This window comes from Ochotona curzoniae, unplaced genomic scaffold (assembly GCF_017591425.1).
Source record: "Ochotona curzoniae isolate NIBS_2020 unplaced genomic scaffold, NIBS_Ocur_1.0 contig_1014, whole genome shotgun sequence".
Lineage (NCBI taxonomy): Eukaryota > Metazoa > Chordata > Mammalia > Lagomorpha > Ochotonidae > Ochotona > Ochotona curzoniae.
In genome coordinates, this window is record NW_024464920.1 from 28199500 (window position 1) to 28216803 (window position 17304).

The window sequence follows — 17304 nt, forward strand, 5'->3', positions numbered from 1 at the left end:
TTAAATGATAAAAAATGCTGACGAGATTACATGATGAAACATAAGCAGAAGTGAATACAGAGTGAGCCAGCAGAGGACTGAAGCATCAGGAGCGATCGACCACAGCAGGGAGGCAGTGCAGACAGAAGCTCTCTCATTTACTTCTTTAGTCTGAGACTATGCGTTGAGCACCTTCTGTGCACCTGACACTACACAAAACTTTGGAATTAAGATGTAAACAAAGCTAAGCAAAATCCCTGCCCTTTGGGGAGCTTATACTCCCGTACTCTAGAAGAAAACGATGCTATAAAATATAAATAAAGCATTTTTTCAGTCCCTACTACACACTATTGTTGTTAGTCCATGAATCTTGGCAAGGGCATGGGGAGGCCAGCCTGGAACCACACAGCTTGTGGGGGCTCACACCACAACAATCTTTCTGGAAAACAACTGGGCAGTTACAGTAAGAACTGTAATGATGTTTCATCTTCTGGAATTTATCCTCAAACAAAATGGGCACACACAGATATTCATAGCAGTTTCATTAACAGCAAATTGGAAATAAACAGAACTTCAAATAATACAGTTGATGAATTCATCCGATGCACCCATATAATAGTAAATTATATCATCTTTGTGTATATTGTTTTATAGGGTCCTTTATAGTAGCATATGATATTGTTTTCACAATCTAACATTACAAACATGAGAAAAAGATCAAGAAAAACTGGGCTACCAAATGGTAGATTCCAACTACAAATAGCCTGTCTCTTGGTACATTTTTCTATCCATTTCTTTTAGTTACTCATTTCTGTTGTTTCAACATTTTCACAATGAAATCACATTACTTCCATAACAACAAAAATAGGTGCTGTTACTGTAATTTGTTGTGCTTATTTTGGTCTTTTTATTGCTGATTTGGTTTGGTCAGAGCTCAGTTTGGCGTAATAACAAGTGATGTGCTCAGCAGCCACACCCATTTTAGAAAACTTGGTGCCCAAGCCCAGGAGTGCGAAATTAAAACAAAGCATGTAGCTGATGAAGAGTCCCCACTAAAGAGCCGATTATGAGGCAATAACTTAACAAAGTCATACAACCAGAATCCTAAGCTCAGCTCTATCACTTATCATCTTAGGTGTACTGTGTAGGGCTCCTACACAGGGCTCCGTTTCCCCACTTTAAACTACAGAAAGGAGGTATTGACTGAATTAGTGTCGCTTTAGAAGAATCTCATGAAAACCATGCACCTACTCATACAAAAAAGCATCAACATAAATGCTTAATAAAAAAAGTGGGGCCTGGCACAATAACCTAATGGCTAAAGTCCTTGCCTTCCAACTGCCAGGATCCCAAGGGGATGCCAGTTCACGTCCCGGCTGTTCCTCTTCCCATCCACCTCCCTGCTTGTGGCCTGGAAAAGCAGTAGAGGATGGCCCAAAGTCTTGGGACCCTGCAACCACATGGGAGACCCAGAAGATGTTCCTAGCTTCTAGCTTCAGATCAGCTCAGCTCTGGCTGTTAGGGCTCCTTGGGGAGTATATCAGAGGACAAAAGATCTTTCTTTCTGTCTCTCCTTCTATCTGTAAGCCTGCCTTCCCAATAAAAATAAATATATCTTAAAAAAAAAGTTGGCATGGGTCCAATATGGGTACCATTTTGAGTACCATATGCTCCACTTCTAATTCAGCTTCCTGCTAATGGTACCTGGGAAAGCAGCAGAGGATGATTCAAGTCCTTGCATCCTTACACTCATGCAGGAGACCCAGAAGAAGCTCCTTGCACCTGGCTTTGGACTGGCCCTGCTCTGGCCATCATGCCATCACAACCATTTGGGGAGTAATCCAGCAGATAGAAGGTTGCTCTCTCTGCCTCTCTCTCTCTCTCTCTCTCTCTCTCTCTCTCTCTCTCTCTCTCTTTTCTCTTTCTGTAACTCTGAAATAAATAATAAATCTTTCTTTTTAAGTTAGTGAAAGAAGTGTACGATTTGTATGCTGACAACTACGGAACTGTGATTTGAAGTGATGTTGTGTCAGTTTCCAAGTCTAGACCTAATAATTTGCTGCTTCCAGTTCCTGGGTTTGGGAGCACTTAGTCCGCAGAACCCATGTCCCATGCAGGAGGCAGCCCAGGCTGTCCAGGGAGAAGCTCTAAGGCTTCCCAGGCCTGCTTCCTGCCCCTTTGACTGATAGCAGGTGCCCAGCCCCAACTTGACAGGTGTGAGCAAGTCATCTTATAATAGTTTCTAAACAGAGATGGGGAATCATTAAAAAGCTCTAATGCAGTTGTGGGTGCGTGTCATTGTTATTGCAAATCACTGAATTTCGGAGTACTTTTTTACATGGTAACAGACAACTGTAATGCTTACTAAATGTTGCTGCACTTAAATTGAGTTAAATAAAATACTTACCTTAATTCCAAAGGCTTTCAAGTAAAACATTTCTATTGGCTTTAGGCCCATTTGGGTTTTCACAAATTTTGGATTCCCCCAAACTTGGACATGGACGGTTATCTGAAAATGGTTCTTCTTTTGGCAAACAAAAGCTTCATCTGCTGGTGAAAAATTAAACCCTTTGTCTGTGATAACTTGATAGCCCACATCAGGTCTAGGGAAAAAAGGAATCCAGAAATCAATTTCACACATTTTCTTTCATTAAAAATATTACTTATATAAACACCTTAAGAAAACACATTATGGAAAGTGCCTTTTACCATATGCAATCAATGGATGTCTTGCATGTTTACAAGCAAAATGAAAATGACATTTCAAAGCCTCACTGGCTCCTTCCTTGTTTTTAATCTGCTCATAGGAAGAAGTACAACTGCTGCCAAATGGAAGCTTTGTTCCTCAGAATGCCTGTATACTTTGTACTTTCTAGACTGCTAATCTACCTCCACATTACTATAGAAAGCCATTGGAATAGAAGTCAAGAAGTCACAACACTCACTTGTGAAATACATGTAACAGAATTCATCTCTTTCCTCCTGCAAAGGAGCAACAGAGTTTCTACATTTTCCTCTAATTTTAGAAGCTGTAACCATCAGTGTCTGCCTCAGTCCAGGAGGATCCCTGCTCCTTGCAGGTCCTCCACTGTGCCTCAGGTTGCTGCAACAGCAGGTCAGGCAAAGGCAAGCACACCCACTTGTGGGAAGAATTGGATAAGGATATAAGGATTATGCTGTACCCTCCGGGAACTTTAGGCTAACTCACATGACTTGAATTAAGCCACTTCCATGCTCATTTAGAGGCCAGGTGGATAGACCTGTACTGGTTTGACCACAGAAGAATTTGGGGGTTTGGGGGTAAGGTTCCATATTTTGCTGTCAAAAACTCTGAAGAAGGCAAGGTTTACAAGGCAGGCACAGTGACTTGAAATCGAAGGACAGCTGAATATTAAAATGCAACCAACAAGAGTGACACAGTTGAGGATCATTATGACCCTTTAACACCAAATCTCTGCTTACAGAAAATTATTCTCATTACCTAAGAATGGCAATTCTGCTTTAGACATCAAAAGTGATGGATATAGTTGACTACACTGACTTTTTACAACTGACTTTGACAAGCCAGGTCTGAGACATCATTTAGGGAAAAAAAAAAAAACGATAGGATAGAATTTTAATTCTGAATATACTGCATTGTGGGTAATTTAAGGAGTATTTTGTTAACAAAAGAAAGCAGAGTTATCTGAATAGAGGCAAGTGATTTTCTGTCTTAAAAACAGTTAAATCAGGAGAGCCTGAATTTTATTGGCGATGAACATGCCTTCCTTTTTTGCTTAGCAAAAGTGAATTATGGCTAAACATTCAAAATAAGCTGCCTGTTTACCTTTGAGTTGATACCATCTGTGTTCTTTTATTTCCAGATCACTGGAGCAGAGATGGGCTGCTCAACTAAACTTAAAAAAATCTCTTCAAGTAAGAAGAGAAATAACCCTTTCCTTGAAAATTTGATCAGCTTAGATGCACGGGGGCTGGGAAACGTTATAGGATATAACTAAGCTACTTTCTCTGGTCATACCTCAGTCCTTACCTGTAAGGAAGAACATGGACTGCTCCCCAGAAGATAACCAGATGAAGACTAAGACTCAAAACTCACAGGCCCTAATTGTTCCAAGTGAACAGGACTTAAAGTCATCACATTTGAATACTACAGATAGAAATTTGTGATATCTCCTATTAAACACACCAGCTCTCAATGTCTGTTAACTCCTTGAGGGTTTCTTTTTTAAACCATTTCTCCATTCTGGTACATCTAACTTGAAAATACTATAATAAACTAGGCTATATTTGAATTTTGAAAATAATCAAGAAGGCCCTCACATATATAGCCTATTATTTCTCTTTTCATGTTATATTTGTTTATATGAGAATCCTGATTTTTTCACCATTAACACTTTTTAGAGCTTCAAGAAGATATCTATAGTCTGTGAAACTTTCAGAAATCTTAGGCAAATTATATCCCAAAGAGTAAAGAGAAGCTCTAACCAATGTTTAAAAATAACAATATTCACATTTTGTTCTTGAAATTTAGTGTCATAAAAAACAGGTGAAATTTGGTAGGATAATTTTATGATTTTATTTCAATCTCTTAATATAAGGAAACCATGGGCTATGATTGCTGCAGAGTACGTCAATAAGGAACTTAACAACAGTTTGACTTACAGCATGTACGGTGAGGGTGGACACTAATAATTTAAGGTGGCCCAAAAAAGAGTTCTGTGGTATTGTAGATTAACAGCAGGATGAAATACTATTGATTGGGAAAGCTGCCTCTTCTGGCTTTGGTTCAATAGACTGTTGATCCCCAAGAGTCCCTCTCCCTCCATCACTTAGTGGGTAGATTATAATGAGTTGGAATTACACATCTGGGTTCCAGCAGGCCGAGACACATGGCCTGAGTATTCATTAGTTGGGCTACAAAGCACAAGAGATAAGGCAGACACTTTCTCATTGACCCATCCCACTTAACCAGGGGTGGCATCAAAGCCCAAATACCAAAAACTCAGTCCAGAGACTTAGTACTTCCTGTCCCCACTGAAATCTCCAGCTTATCTCAAGGGTCATAGGGTCACTTACAGCTTTTCATAGTGGCTGTTCAACAAGCTGTGCCAAGGAACACTTTGGTAGGGCTGCCACTTCAGAGCAGGGGAGCATTGGTCCGCAGGTATCCCATTCTGTCCCTCACTGTCGTGGTTCTGTATGTCACCATTGAGACTCCTACTTGTCACTGCAAGGAAATGAGTGGGTTAGACCCTTCCTACCAGACTACTCGTCCAGGATCCAAAGGCAGCTGTGTGGAACAGACAAAAGGACCACATGTGAGGCCAAACAACCATGCAGGAGATGCCAGGTATCAGGAGACAAGAAAGGCATCACTGGCCCAACTGTCCATCAGCACAAACAGTGGACTGAGCTCAGTGAATCTCCAAGGGCAGGTGGTGGGCACTGATTGGAAGCCTCTCTTCCATGCCTATCTGCCCTGTTATCTGCAGTTTCCCCTCCCAGTCTGTGTGGTTCTGGTAAAGTCCTCGCCCAGCCCTAGGAGGGCAGTGATCAAGGCTGGACCCATCACAGTAGAGCATTCAGTCCTGATATTGATGGATGAGTGGCCTAAGCCAAGCCCAGAGTGTCTGAGCATCTCAGGGGTTCTAGGTACAAAGATGCTGGCTCTTTTGCATGAGGTTTGAGCCTCCATCTCCAAGAGTTGCTGGCGCCTTCAGGGATGTGAGACAAAGCCCATTTGGGAATGAAACCAGCAGACAGAAGAAAGAGGCAAGAGTGAAGGGTATGAAGGGCTGATGATGGGATTGAAGTTCTGGGAACCAGTCCTTAATGTTCAGATTACAGGAGCCAATGGAACCCTAGGTTTTGTTTGTTCTTTGTTTTTATCCCCCATAAGGCAGTGTGATTTGTGGTTGTTGTTGTTGTTATTCCCATTTGGTTTCACTTTTGAAGACTGTAACCAATGTGTTGTAATTGGGTGCAGGCTCCTGAGGGCTCATGATTCTGAGGTTCTTCTAAATTTAAAGGAGTTATTTATTCATTTTGAGAGTCTCCCTTCCTGTGGCTGAGAAACAGAAATTCCAAGTGCCCATCCCACCCATCTTGCAACGTTACCCAAGCAAACAGAATGAGAACAGAAGGGAAAGCACTGCAAGGGGCTAAAACCAAGATAAAGTAACAGAGAAGATCTTGTTAGTATGCAATATCAACTGGATGAAATCGCTACTTGTGTCTGCCAAAAATGGTCAAATAACAGCAATTTCACTTGGGCAACCAACTATTTTTGCATAATCCTTGCAAGTTGTCTTAATTGAGTATGCCTCTCCAACTGTACAATTCAGTCTCGTCTGCTTTTCATGAGAAATGCTAGTGGGTCTTTTGCTGGTTTGGTTTTCGCCTAACTCCTCTGCTGTCACCTGTGCTTGACACGAGCAGACAAAGGGAAGCAGCACGCGTGTGGAAGGCCAGGTGCAGCCCATCAGGAGGACACAGGAGCCAGACATCGGCCTCTGTAGAACATGCCCGCTTAGCTCACAGCATGGGAAACACAGCAGAAAAGGGCATACTTTTATTATCTAACTTTTTCTTTCTTATTTTTCCCTTGAGGACTTCCTAAGAAAAAATAAATAAACAGCTTCTTCAGGTTACTTTAGATCCCAAATGTCACAGAAAATGTATTTTTCTTGGAGTATTATCCTTAAATGTCAGCTAAAAGAAAAACACCTTTTTGTATGTTTTTTTTTTCTTTTTTTCTTTCTGTGTGTGTATGGTTTTTGTAAACCACCTCTTTTGGAAAGATTTTTCAAGCTCCTGAAAAAGTCTCTACCAAGAACACTGGACATGGGCAAAGTGAGGAACACTCTTATGCCTTCAAATGCTCCTGGGCCTGAGATTTATTTATTTATTTATTTATTTAAGATTTATTTTATTTTTGTTGGAAAGGCGGGTATACAGAGAGGAAGATCTTCCATTCAATGATTCACTCCCCAGGCAGCTGCGACGGCTGGAGCTGAGCCAATCTGAAGCCAGGAGCCTCTTCCGGGTCTCCCACGCGTGTGCAGGGTCCCAAAGCTTTGCACCATCCTCGACTGCTTTCCTGGACCACATAAGCAGGGAGCTGGATGGGAAGCAGGGCTGCCGGGATTAGAACCGGCGCCCATATGGGATCCCGGTGCATGCAAGGCGAGGACTTTAGCCACTAGGCTGCCGAGATGAGCCCAGTTAAATTTTTTTTATAAAAGTAAGTAGTGGCACTGTCCTTATCAACTGTGCATGTTTCAGTTGAATGACTCCAATGTTCCCCAAAATACTTTGGTTCTTGGCCTCCCTAGTAACACTACCTGATACACAGACACCTGGTGAACACCCACTAACTCCTGCCCTTCTCTGCTACAGCATGGCCAGCAGGTCAATACACTGGGTACCTGGCCAAAGGCCAGTATATGATCCCCAGAAGCTGAGGGAGGAGCAGGTCCTTCAGGAGAGCCACATTTCCTGCCCTCTCCCATCTCAACAGTAGAGGTTTTGAGGGAGTCATTCCAAACCGGAGTGACAGGATCATGGCTTCCCTGGGAGTTGTTCACTAGCTGGTCAACCCTAGGGACTGGATTCTGGCACCACAGGCGCACAGTGAAATTCCAGGCACAAGCTTGGGCTCATTTGCCATAATACATGCTCCATATGTTAGCGTCTATTGACCAACATCATATGCGTGAGATTTTTGTTCTTGTTTCAAATAGCAGTCCTTCACTCATTGTCATGGCTTGATCATCATCTACTCACAGTAGAAATATTCTGCCAGATGTTTCCAATCTGTGGTTTTTTTTTACAAGCCATGCTGCATGGACTGGGTTGCATATGCCTTTTGGTGAGCACATGTATAAGCTTCTTTTAGGTTTATTCCATGTGTGGGATCACTAGGTTGTAGGACATGCTGCAGGAGTTGCTGCCAAATAGACTTCAAACGCAGCTAAACTAGAAAGTTTTCTTAATTTCATTTAATGGATGTGCAGTTGATATTTCAAAGACCTGAAATAACCTGCCCAGTGTCACAACTGATGAGTGGAAGAGACAAAATTCAGTGCTTACTATGCTCTCCTTGCTGTTCTGACAATTTCCTGAGAAAATCAGGCAGAATAGAGAAGCAGAAGAAGGGACAGGAAACTGCTCAAGTTCCAACCTTTGAGGGGAAAAAAACCAAAAACACCAACATTGTGGGTTGCAGGTAACATGGCTGTGGCTGTCTGAGATATCTGCATCCCATATAAGTGCTAGTTTGTGTTCCAGCTGTTCTGCTTCTGATCCACCTCCTTACTAACGGCCTGGAAAGCAGCTAGAAGATGGCCTCAGTTTTGGGCCCATGCACCCTCATGGGAGGCCTGGATGAAGCCCATGGCTCCTGGTTTTGACTTGGCCTGGTGTTGGACCTTGTGGCCACTGGAGAGTAAATCAACAGATGAAAGATCTTCCTCTCTCCTTCTCTCTCTGCAATTCTGAGAAAGAGAGAAGAGAGAGAGAGAGAAAGAGAGAGCGAGAAAGAGAGACAGAGAGAGAGAGTGTGTGTGTGTGTATCTTCTAACTCAGAATGAGAGCAATCGCCAGGGCTGGGCCTCTCTTGCCTCTCCAGCAGCGGGAACCCTCGGGGCCAGCCTCTTCTTGATTCTCAAATGAGAATCTTAATTTCTCTTCTGACTCCCCAGTGCCAGTTCAGATGGTACACCACTCACCATGAGTCACAAGGAACAGCCTCACATCTGGAAAACCCTCTTGTAGCTGAAGTCTCAAATATAAGAGGCTAGAGGCTTCCCAGGGAAGGCATGTACCCTTTCATACTTGGGGTTCAGTTCAGGTGAGACCAGGTACCAGCTAGTGGGAACCTGCCAAGGTACAGCTTTTCCTAGAAGCAAGTGTTTCTGTCTGCCCTCACCATCCCAGGGATTCTGCATTTTGACCCTGTCGATGAGGCTCTTGAATCCCTCGGCCAAAGAGGGATTCTTGGGAGAAGGCTGCCAGAATAGCTTCATTGGCTGATTCACAATACCTTCTCCCATCAAAATATCAACTCCACTCAAATCCATGGCTTTACCAGAAGTGCCTCTTTCCTGGAGCCACATGGTATAGCTCTGCCATGGCAGATAGTTCATTAGTAAGCTTCTGCAAAAGAAAATATAGCACATGGATTAACTACACAGCCTTTTTAAAAAAAAAAAAAAAAAGAGAGAGACAAAGAGCTGAAGCCCTGCTTATGTTGACTGGAACTGTTGCCTGCAACCAATTCTCTTCAGCTGACTTTTCATTATCCTTGGAGTAGGATTAAAACCAGGGTCTCAAGAATTCCTGTCTGACGGCACCTGCCAGCTGCTATCCCATAGCCCATCTTGGGGGATTGTGAGAAATAAATGCCCTTTGGGGACGGCAGCCAAAAATTATCCCAGGAAGAAGCTTCACTCTGGACTGACCAGGATGCTGTACAACCTTCTGCTTTGGGCACAAAAACTCCTGGAAGGTCTGAGTGACTCACTTTGGACACTCCCTTCTCCCCTCCAACTGCAGATCTGGTAGGGCATGAGTGGGAGGATGAACAGATGGTTCCACCTTCTGGCTAAGAATTCACTCAGCCTATTAGGGAGAATCCTAAGACACTACAGGCTAAAGGCAGGGATCCCTGAAGAAATTAGTGTCACCTCACACTGGACGTGGGCAGCTCCAGATTATCCAAAATAGGGGTTTCCATGAGCAATTTTAGTTTCTGGGGTTGAAAAAAGAAATCAACTTCTGTCTACCTAAAGGAATGGAGCAGTAAAAGATTCGCTTGGGCAAATACTGGATGCCTAAGCACTCTCTAGGGATGGGGACTTGGAGACTTGACTGAGAGGAGGAGGTCATTATCCCCTAAAGACCTCCATGGCCGGTTGGCATTGGAGCTAAAACCAGAGGTCCCCACTGGCTGAGATGGCACCCTACAGGTGTTAAAGGCAAAGGCAGCAAGGCAGCAACCTTGACTGGTGAATGACATTGCCCTTTGAAGGCTAGAAAAGCCACAGCCACACACACACAGACACACAGACACACACACACACACTCCTGGCAGTAGAAACTTCCAGAGTTTGGGATTCTGCAAGAGGGAACCCTCATGCCAAGCTGATGCAGGGATGAGAGATAGGAACTTGCACTCTGAGCACAGGGCACTATATATACAACCTCCACTGGAAAATCTACAGTGGCTAAGAAGCCCAGAGAATTTACTTTGAAAATTCAGAAATTCGAGTCTTCAGACTCCAAATGATCAATTTGTTCACAACTTGGTGAAAACTAGGTTGGCTGGCCCCTACGGCATCAGATTCTGCCTACAGAGGACTTCCAACATGATTTCAGAAAACTTCAAAGCTTTACTGGAACTTTCTGGTTTGATGTGAGGATGAGGAAAGCTCAACCTTCTACCCTCCCACTCCCCTGGAGAAATCCTCTAAAGTCTTGCTTCTTAGAGTGCCTTCCGGGAACCAGCAGCATTGGCCTCCCCTGGGAGATCACTAAAATGGTAGGTCTTAGACCCCAGATCAGATTCATGTAGTCAGAATCTGCACTTAACCCAAATCCTCATGCTGTTCTACACACATCACAGCTAAAGAGATTGACGCTAAACAAGGCGCTGGATGCACCAGCAAGCTCTTGCGGTTGGCAGTTGTTGCAAACTTTCCCCAAGCCCTGAAGCCCAGGTCTTCTGAGACATGGCACTCCTAAAGTGGAAATCCTGTGATTGCACCTGTACCCAAGAGGGAACAACCTCTCCCCGGAGCACATAAGTGACCCTACCTGGAAAGGCATATCCAGAGGGAAGACAGCCTGGAGGCCCTATGAATGGGAATGCAATCTTGTAAGATTGCTCAAGGCTGCTGACAAACCTTGACCCAGTAGCCGAAGGTTTGCAGGCCATGATCTTGTCCCTCCCCAGGTTTGCTCACTTGATCTGGAGTAGTGAGGCCACACTTGACAGTCTTCAGGGTCCTCCAGGGCCTGCGTGTGTTTCCTCTTCTTGGTTGGGGGTAAGGAGGCACTAGAATGAAGAAGCCAGGATGGACATTAGAATTTTTCTTTGTTAAACTAGTTCAATCTCCCAGGTATCCACTCTCCCCCTCCTAAGGCTAACTCCAGTTAGTTAAGGTTCTTTAAGTCTTACTAGTCAGAAACTTCGATTTTTTTTTTTCGGGGAGTCTGAGATTCACCTGCCTGGAAAACAGACTTTTGCAAAGGCAAATCACGCACAATGAGAGGACAAGAACATAAAACTCTGGTGTAGGTCTTTGGGTGACGTTTTAGCCACTTTTTTTTGGTCACCCTTTGCACTTTTGTCACCAAGATCTGATGGAAAAAAGGAGGGATTGGTGGGGGGAAAGACTATTAGTCAATAACAGCCGACGGATACTTTTCTGGTAATTTACTCAGTTTCCGTCTAGTGGATTCACACACAAACGGCGCTTCCTCCCTTACGCAGAAACTCCCTGTGCCTTTCTGACACTTCAGCTCTCTGCTGAATGAGGGCCTTTGTGTTTCTTGGGTTTTTAATTAAAAGATGGGCTGGTCACGTCCTATATGCGTCTCAACGCTGCCACCTGCTGGAGAGGAGTCCATGGGACGCTCTACACGGCCAGCGCCTGCCAAGGGCTTTCTCCTGAGGTGGCGTCTGCCTAATGCTGGTTCCCTTTACCCAGAGACGTGGCACAGAGATTGCTGATGGTGAGAGCAACTTAGCCCGAGGTGGGAGGACGTGCACGGGTCCAAAGGGGTGGCGGGATGGCTGGTGTCGAGGTAGCAGGTGGGAAAGCCGCTGTGGGTTTGGCTGGAGCAGTTCAAGGTAGCCATGCTCTGCGGAGGACGTGTGGGCAGCATTTCAGCAGCAGCTGTAGAGTGGAGACAAGTCGCTGGGGCCATCCCGGCTGCAGGTCTCAAGGTCTGGTGGCAGGCACCTGGGGAGGAAAACACAGCAGAAGTGCCCTCTACTTCTCACTACCCAGCTTCTGAGAAGGGGCAGCACAGGGCAAGACCTCACTCACCTTTGACCGGTGGAGGAGAGTAGGGGTCTGATGCAGAATAGGGTGGAGTGTCAGGGAGCTGGCGTTGCCTGAGGATTAGAGACACAGGTTGCTTTGTGCTCGACTCTTTCCCATCTGCTAGAGTTATGTCCCTGGCGGGAGGCAGCTCCCACAATGGAGATTCCAGGAGTTCTGGGTGAGGGACATGACAAACAATCCAATGTCCACACACATGGTAGAATGACTGGTTCTGAGTTCCAGTTCTCCCAGTCCCTAGCTGCAGCCATAAACCAGCACTTAACCTCTCTCGGGCTTCCATGTTTTCTAATACAAAATAGGAGTAATCATCACATCCAGGTCTCAAAATCCACAACATCCTGCTCCAGACCCAGTGCCTGTGAGTGGAGTTTAACTGCTGCCACTATCCCATAACATGCTCAACATACATACACTAGAGAGATGCTGTGCATGCTCTTGGCCTAAGGAGGTACGAATGCTGCCCCTTAGCATGCAGAAACTCCTCACACGAGGACCATTTGATTTTTATCTCATTTTTCTTGGTTAAGATTCCAATATGATACAAGGAAGAGAGAAGCTTGTTTTTACCATGCACCAGGAAAGTCATGCTTTCTCCTCAAATGGGTTCATTCCATTTATCCATTTCCTATTCAGAAGATGAGAGACCATCCATAGATCCTGCTCCAGAAAACCACATCCCAACCAGTATCAGCGAATGGTGAGGCCTATGCATGGAAGGACATGGGATTCAGAGTGCCACAGACCAGGTTACAGCACCGCAGTACCAGCCAGGGTGAGGATGGATGGAGGCTGAATTCCCAGAAGGAGAAAGGCAAGTACAGAACTGTCTGGGAAGGGTGGAAGGGATGGAGGGAGCCAAGAAAAAGCATCTGACCAGACAGGACTCCATGAAAGCCCTTTTTTATTGGGGTCACCAGGAGTCTAAGCAGAGTTGACTGGAGATTTGATTAGAAAGAATCAAATCCTCAGATAGGTCTCCTCACCCTGCAGATTTGATAATGATCCTTTCAGTGGTTAAGAAGAGTCCCTCTGTGGAAAAACAGAATGAGGAAACTGGGGTACAGGTTTGCCAGGCACAAGGACCTGGGGAGGGGCTCGAATGAATATTGGAAGGATTCAGTGATACTTGAAATGCCAAGGAGCAGGCATTTGGACTAGCTGTCAAGATGCCCAGCTCCTAGACCAGAACAGATGGGCTCCATTCCCAGTTCCAGCTTCCTGTTGGAGACTTTGGGAGACAGCAGTGCTGGTCTGAGTAACTGGGCCCATGTGGGAGACATGGGTGGGGTTCTCAGCACCCAGCCTCAGCTCTGGCCCACCCCTGGCTGTTGGGAGGCCTTTGGAAAATGAATCAGTGGATGAGAGCTGTCGTCCTCCTGCCTTCCACATATTTAATAACTTAGACCAGCTTCCTGCTTATGCTCATCCTGAATGGCAGCAGGGAATGACTCAAGAACTTAGGTCCTGACCGCACACCCGGGAAGCCCATATGTAGTTCCTGACTGCTGGCTTCTGCCCAGCCAAGCTTTTGGCTGTTGTGGGCATTTGAGTGGTTCTCTTTGTCAATTTATGTATCTATCATTTGTCTGTCTTCCCAATTTAAATAAATATTAAGAAAATCTAAATGCTGAACTGTGAGATGCTCTCAGTCCTACTTTGCCTGCATCCAACTGGATTTTCTGCATTTACGAATTGGAAATATTGTTCCTAAGAAAAATCAGATGTACTCACAGGGGAATACTTTCCAGTTACCAAGGAAATAACCTGTCCCTGATCCCTCTATAACAAAGTTCATGCTTTGAGAATAACAGCTTGCACTCAGAATTTCCCAAACAGAAACAATGTAGGAACAGCATTTTCACACAGCTTTCAACATTAAAGACAGAGAACAACCAACTAGATACATAGAGAATGAGAGAAGGTCTGAAAGAACCCTCTTGGATCTGATATGACTGGGAACCTCCTCGTAAACATGACCCTCCTACAGATAAAAACTCTCAACTCTGCAGAAATTAGAAGACCTAGGAGGGCCATTGGAACCAGAAAGAGATGCTATGCTCTGAGTTACCTGTTGACAGCTTTCAGCATGAAGGTCCATTAAAGTCAGCACCCAGAGAAGCCAACTCTCCTACAGAAACCCAGCCTCTCCAGTCTGAGAAACCAGGAAAGAGACTTTGGGTCAAACAACAGATGCTGAAAAAGGAAAAGAACTCTTGGAAGAGGGATGCAGATTCCATATGGAATGCACAAGTCTCCTGCTCACCCAGAGCAGCTGGCTGCGCACAGCTTAACCAAGGCTAAAGGACTGGGCTGAAATAAGAGTTACATTCCCAGAGACAGAGTTCAAAGTGGCTGTTTCACGACAAACCAACATGCATCCCTATGTTCATAGCAGCACAATCAGTAATTGCAAAAACATGGAAGCAACCAAAATGCCCATCAGCAGAAGATTGGATAAGAAATCTTTGGTTCATCTACTCCATGGAATACTACTCAGCTATTAAAAAAAACAAAATGCAGTTCTTTGTGGCTAAATGGGCCCAACTGGAAACTATAATGTTAAGGGAAATGAGCGAATCCCAAAAGGTTAGATACCACATGTTTGCCTTGATTTAACCTGTAATTTTTGTTTGGTTGTTTGTTATTTTTTGAACCTGTCATTGATACTGTCTCAACCCAGATGTTTTGAAGAATGGAACTTGCATTATTTTTAACATATTGTTTACTCAATACTATGTCAATTAATTCCATAATGTTGTATATTGATGCTGAGGTTTTGTTGGGGCTTTTAACTGACCGGAACTTTACTCTGTTAGCTCTACCTTCAGACCAGAGAAGGTCTCCCCAAGAGGCCACTGAACTTATCTGGACAATAAGACGCTGGACTTTATGCTAGGTATATGCTTGCAATGAAGGAATCTCAACTGAACTTGAACTGAGGTTATGCAGCAAGGTGGAGGAATCCACTATGGGGGGAGGGGTATGGGAGGGGTGGGGGGAATCCCCAGTGCCTATAAAACTGTATCACATAATACAATGTTAATAACAATAAAAAATAAATAAAAATTTCAAAAAAAAAAAACACAAACTGGCATCTAAGACAAGTAATTTCCTTCTAAAACCAAAGTCTTTATGTTTTTCAGAGGAAGCCTATCCAGAATGCTGCTGCTTCTATGGATTACTTAGTGGCGATAGGTGGCTGTTGTAGCAGTTATATCACCATCTGGGATTCCCACACCTGGCACGTGCAGATCTGAGTGTTGACTGGAGTCCAAGCAACTTGGCTTCTAATGTCGGGGTCATAATAACACTATCCTGGGAGACAGCAGTCACACTTAAGTACCTGAGTCCTTGCCATCCATATGGCAAACATGAATGGAGATCTGAGCTCCATGCCTGGAACTAGCTCAGCCCCAGCTGTTTCGGGGATGTTGGTAATGAAGTGCTGGGTGGAAGATCTCTCCCCTGTCTTTCTACCACTGTCTCTCTATCCCTCTGTATTTCAAATAAATAAAAATAACACATTTTTAAGCACTTGACTTAAAAGACAGAAATTATAAGAATAGATTTTTTAAAAAGCAAAACTGAACTGTTATGTTGCCTATAAGAAACACTACACATATCACAACTCATATAAATTGAAAGTTAATGGAGAGAAAAAAGTGTACAAAAAGGCAGGTGTAGTTTCATGAATAATAGCTAAACTAACTTCAAAATAAGAGTGGCTAAAAGAAGGAAGTGCATTCCATAATACAAGAGTGATTTCATTAAGAGTGCAAAGAATTTGTAGCTGCTTATATAAATATAAATAGAACTTCAAAATAAAAGAAAAATTGGCAGGACTTAAAGGAGATGTAGACAGTTGTACAGTCACATAGCTGGAGATGTAAACATCCTTCTCTCGTCAACTCTGTAGAGCAAAACAGCGAACAAACAGGTGGGACAAAAAGTAAGAGATCATCCAAAGAATGTCCTTAAGAAGAAACTAATGCTACCAAGAGAAATTTTTCAGTTCTGTTTATAAATTTTCAGGAAAAATGAACATAGTCAAAGTCACGCAAATTATGAAAACAAAGCAACGATTCAAGAAAACAAAAACAATAAACATGGCAAACTACATAGCCTAACTGGAAGCTTTTACACAACTTCATGACACTGGGAGCCTTGGAGTGGGAGTAGAAATAGATGTGAATATGGCATAAGAAAATCAAGTCCTCCTGGAAGATGATATGAAGTTCTTCAAGTAAAAACAGCAATATGAAAATATCATTTAGGCAGAAAGTGGTACAAAAATCTAGATGAGTGGAAAAGTGACTCCCACTGAAAATACTGAACTCAAGCGCAGGGAAAGGAATGGACCTGGTGCACTGATCACCCACTGGTGTGTGCCACATGTGCAGCTCTCTTGAACTTCCTGATTCTGAGCATCTCAAGCTCTGATACATCTTCAGATTATGTTGTAGCTGGCTGTGGGATCTCACTCTTCCACATCTAAGGCTGTAGGTAGTTGTTAGTCACTTGTACAGTAGAGGAACCTCTAAATCCAATGTCAGTTAAAACTGAAAATTACAGGTAAGTGGATCAACTCACACAAGAAATATGGCATAGCAGGTTGTAAACAGGATGGTACACTCCAGGCAGCAGGCAAGACTTTAGGTTCCTGTGCTGAGTGACAAGAGTCTGTGCTGGCAACTCTGAAACCAATGCTTGCAATTTTTAAGTGCCTTCCTTACATCTCACTTCTCTTTCCAAACTTCACCACAGCTACTTCTCTATTTCATGGTATTTTACACCCTCCTACACACATTGCATTTAAATACTTTTAGAGAACATTTGTAGTTCTTTTCAGAGAATTTGAGGGAAGAATTACCAATAGCAACTTTCAAAACTAGGCAAATTGCTAAAACAAGAGTGATGATTAGCTTCAAGAAAAATGCAGTTGCTTGGGATTATTTCTGTGCTGTGTACTCCTGCCGGCTCAGGGTCGAGATCCCAACAAGGCAGGTTCTCCTGCTTTGGCCTTTGTGCTGTGAATTTGCTGACTGTGATTTCCATAAAGTAGACACCAGACACCATGGGTAGTTCTTCTATAATACACATTTTCCATGAACTTTTTGAAAGCCTTGCTCATGCATGAATATCAAACTTTTGCTCCAAAATAAACTTAACTTTTTAATTAAATTTATACTTTTAGAATTTTTATTTACTTGAAAGAGAGAGAGAGAATTTTCCATCCACGGGTTCACTCTCCAAA

The 17304-nt window shown here is 43.6% G+C and overlaps 1 protein-coding gene across 1 annotated transcript in view; it reads right to left on the reverse strand.

Moving 5' to 3' along the window:
• MYRFL (myelin regulatory factor like) overlaps positions 1-17304 on the reverse strand; it is a 112890-nt gene that overhangs the window by 56099 nt on the left and 39487 nt on the right. The window contains exons 3-7 of the mRNA XM_040978215.1: positions 12033-12100; positions 11687-11945; positions 10944-11035; positions 5056-5206; positions 2387-2582 (exon numbers count right to left, since the gene is read on the reverse strand). Coding sequence (XP_040834149.1) covers positions 2387-2582; positions 5056-5206; positions 10944-11035; positions 11687-11945; positions 12033-12100 — 766 coding nt within the window. The remainder of the gene's footprint in view (positions 1-2386; positions 2583-5055; positions 5207-10943; positions 11036-11686; positions 11946-12032; positions 12101-17304) is intronic.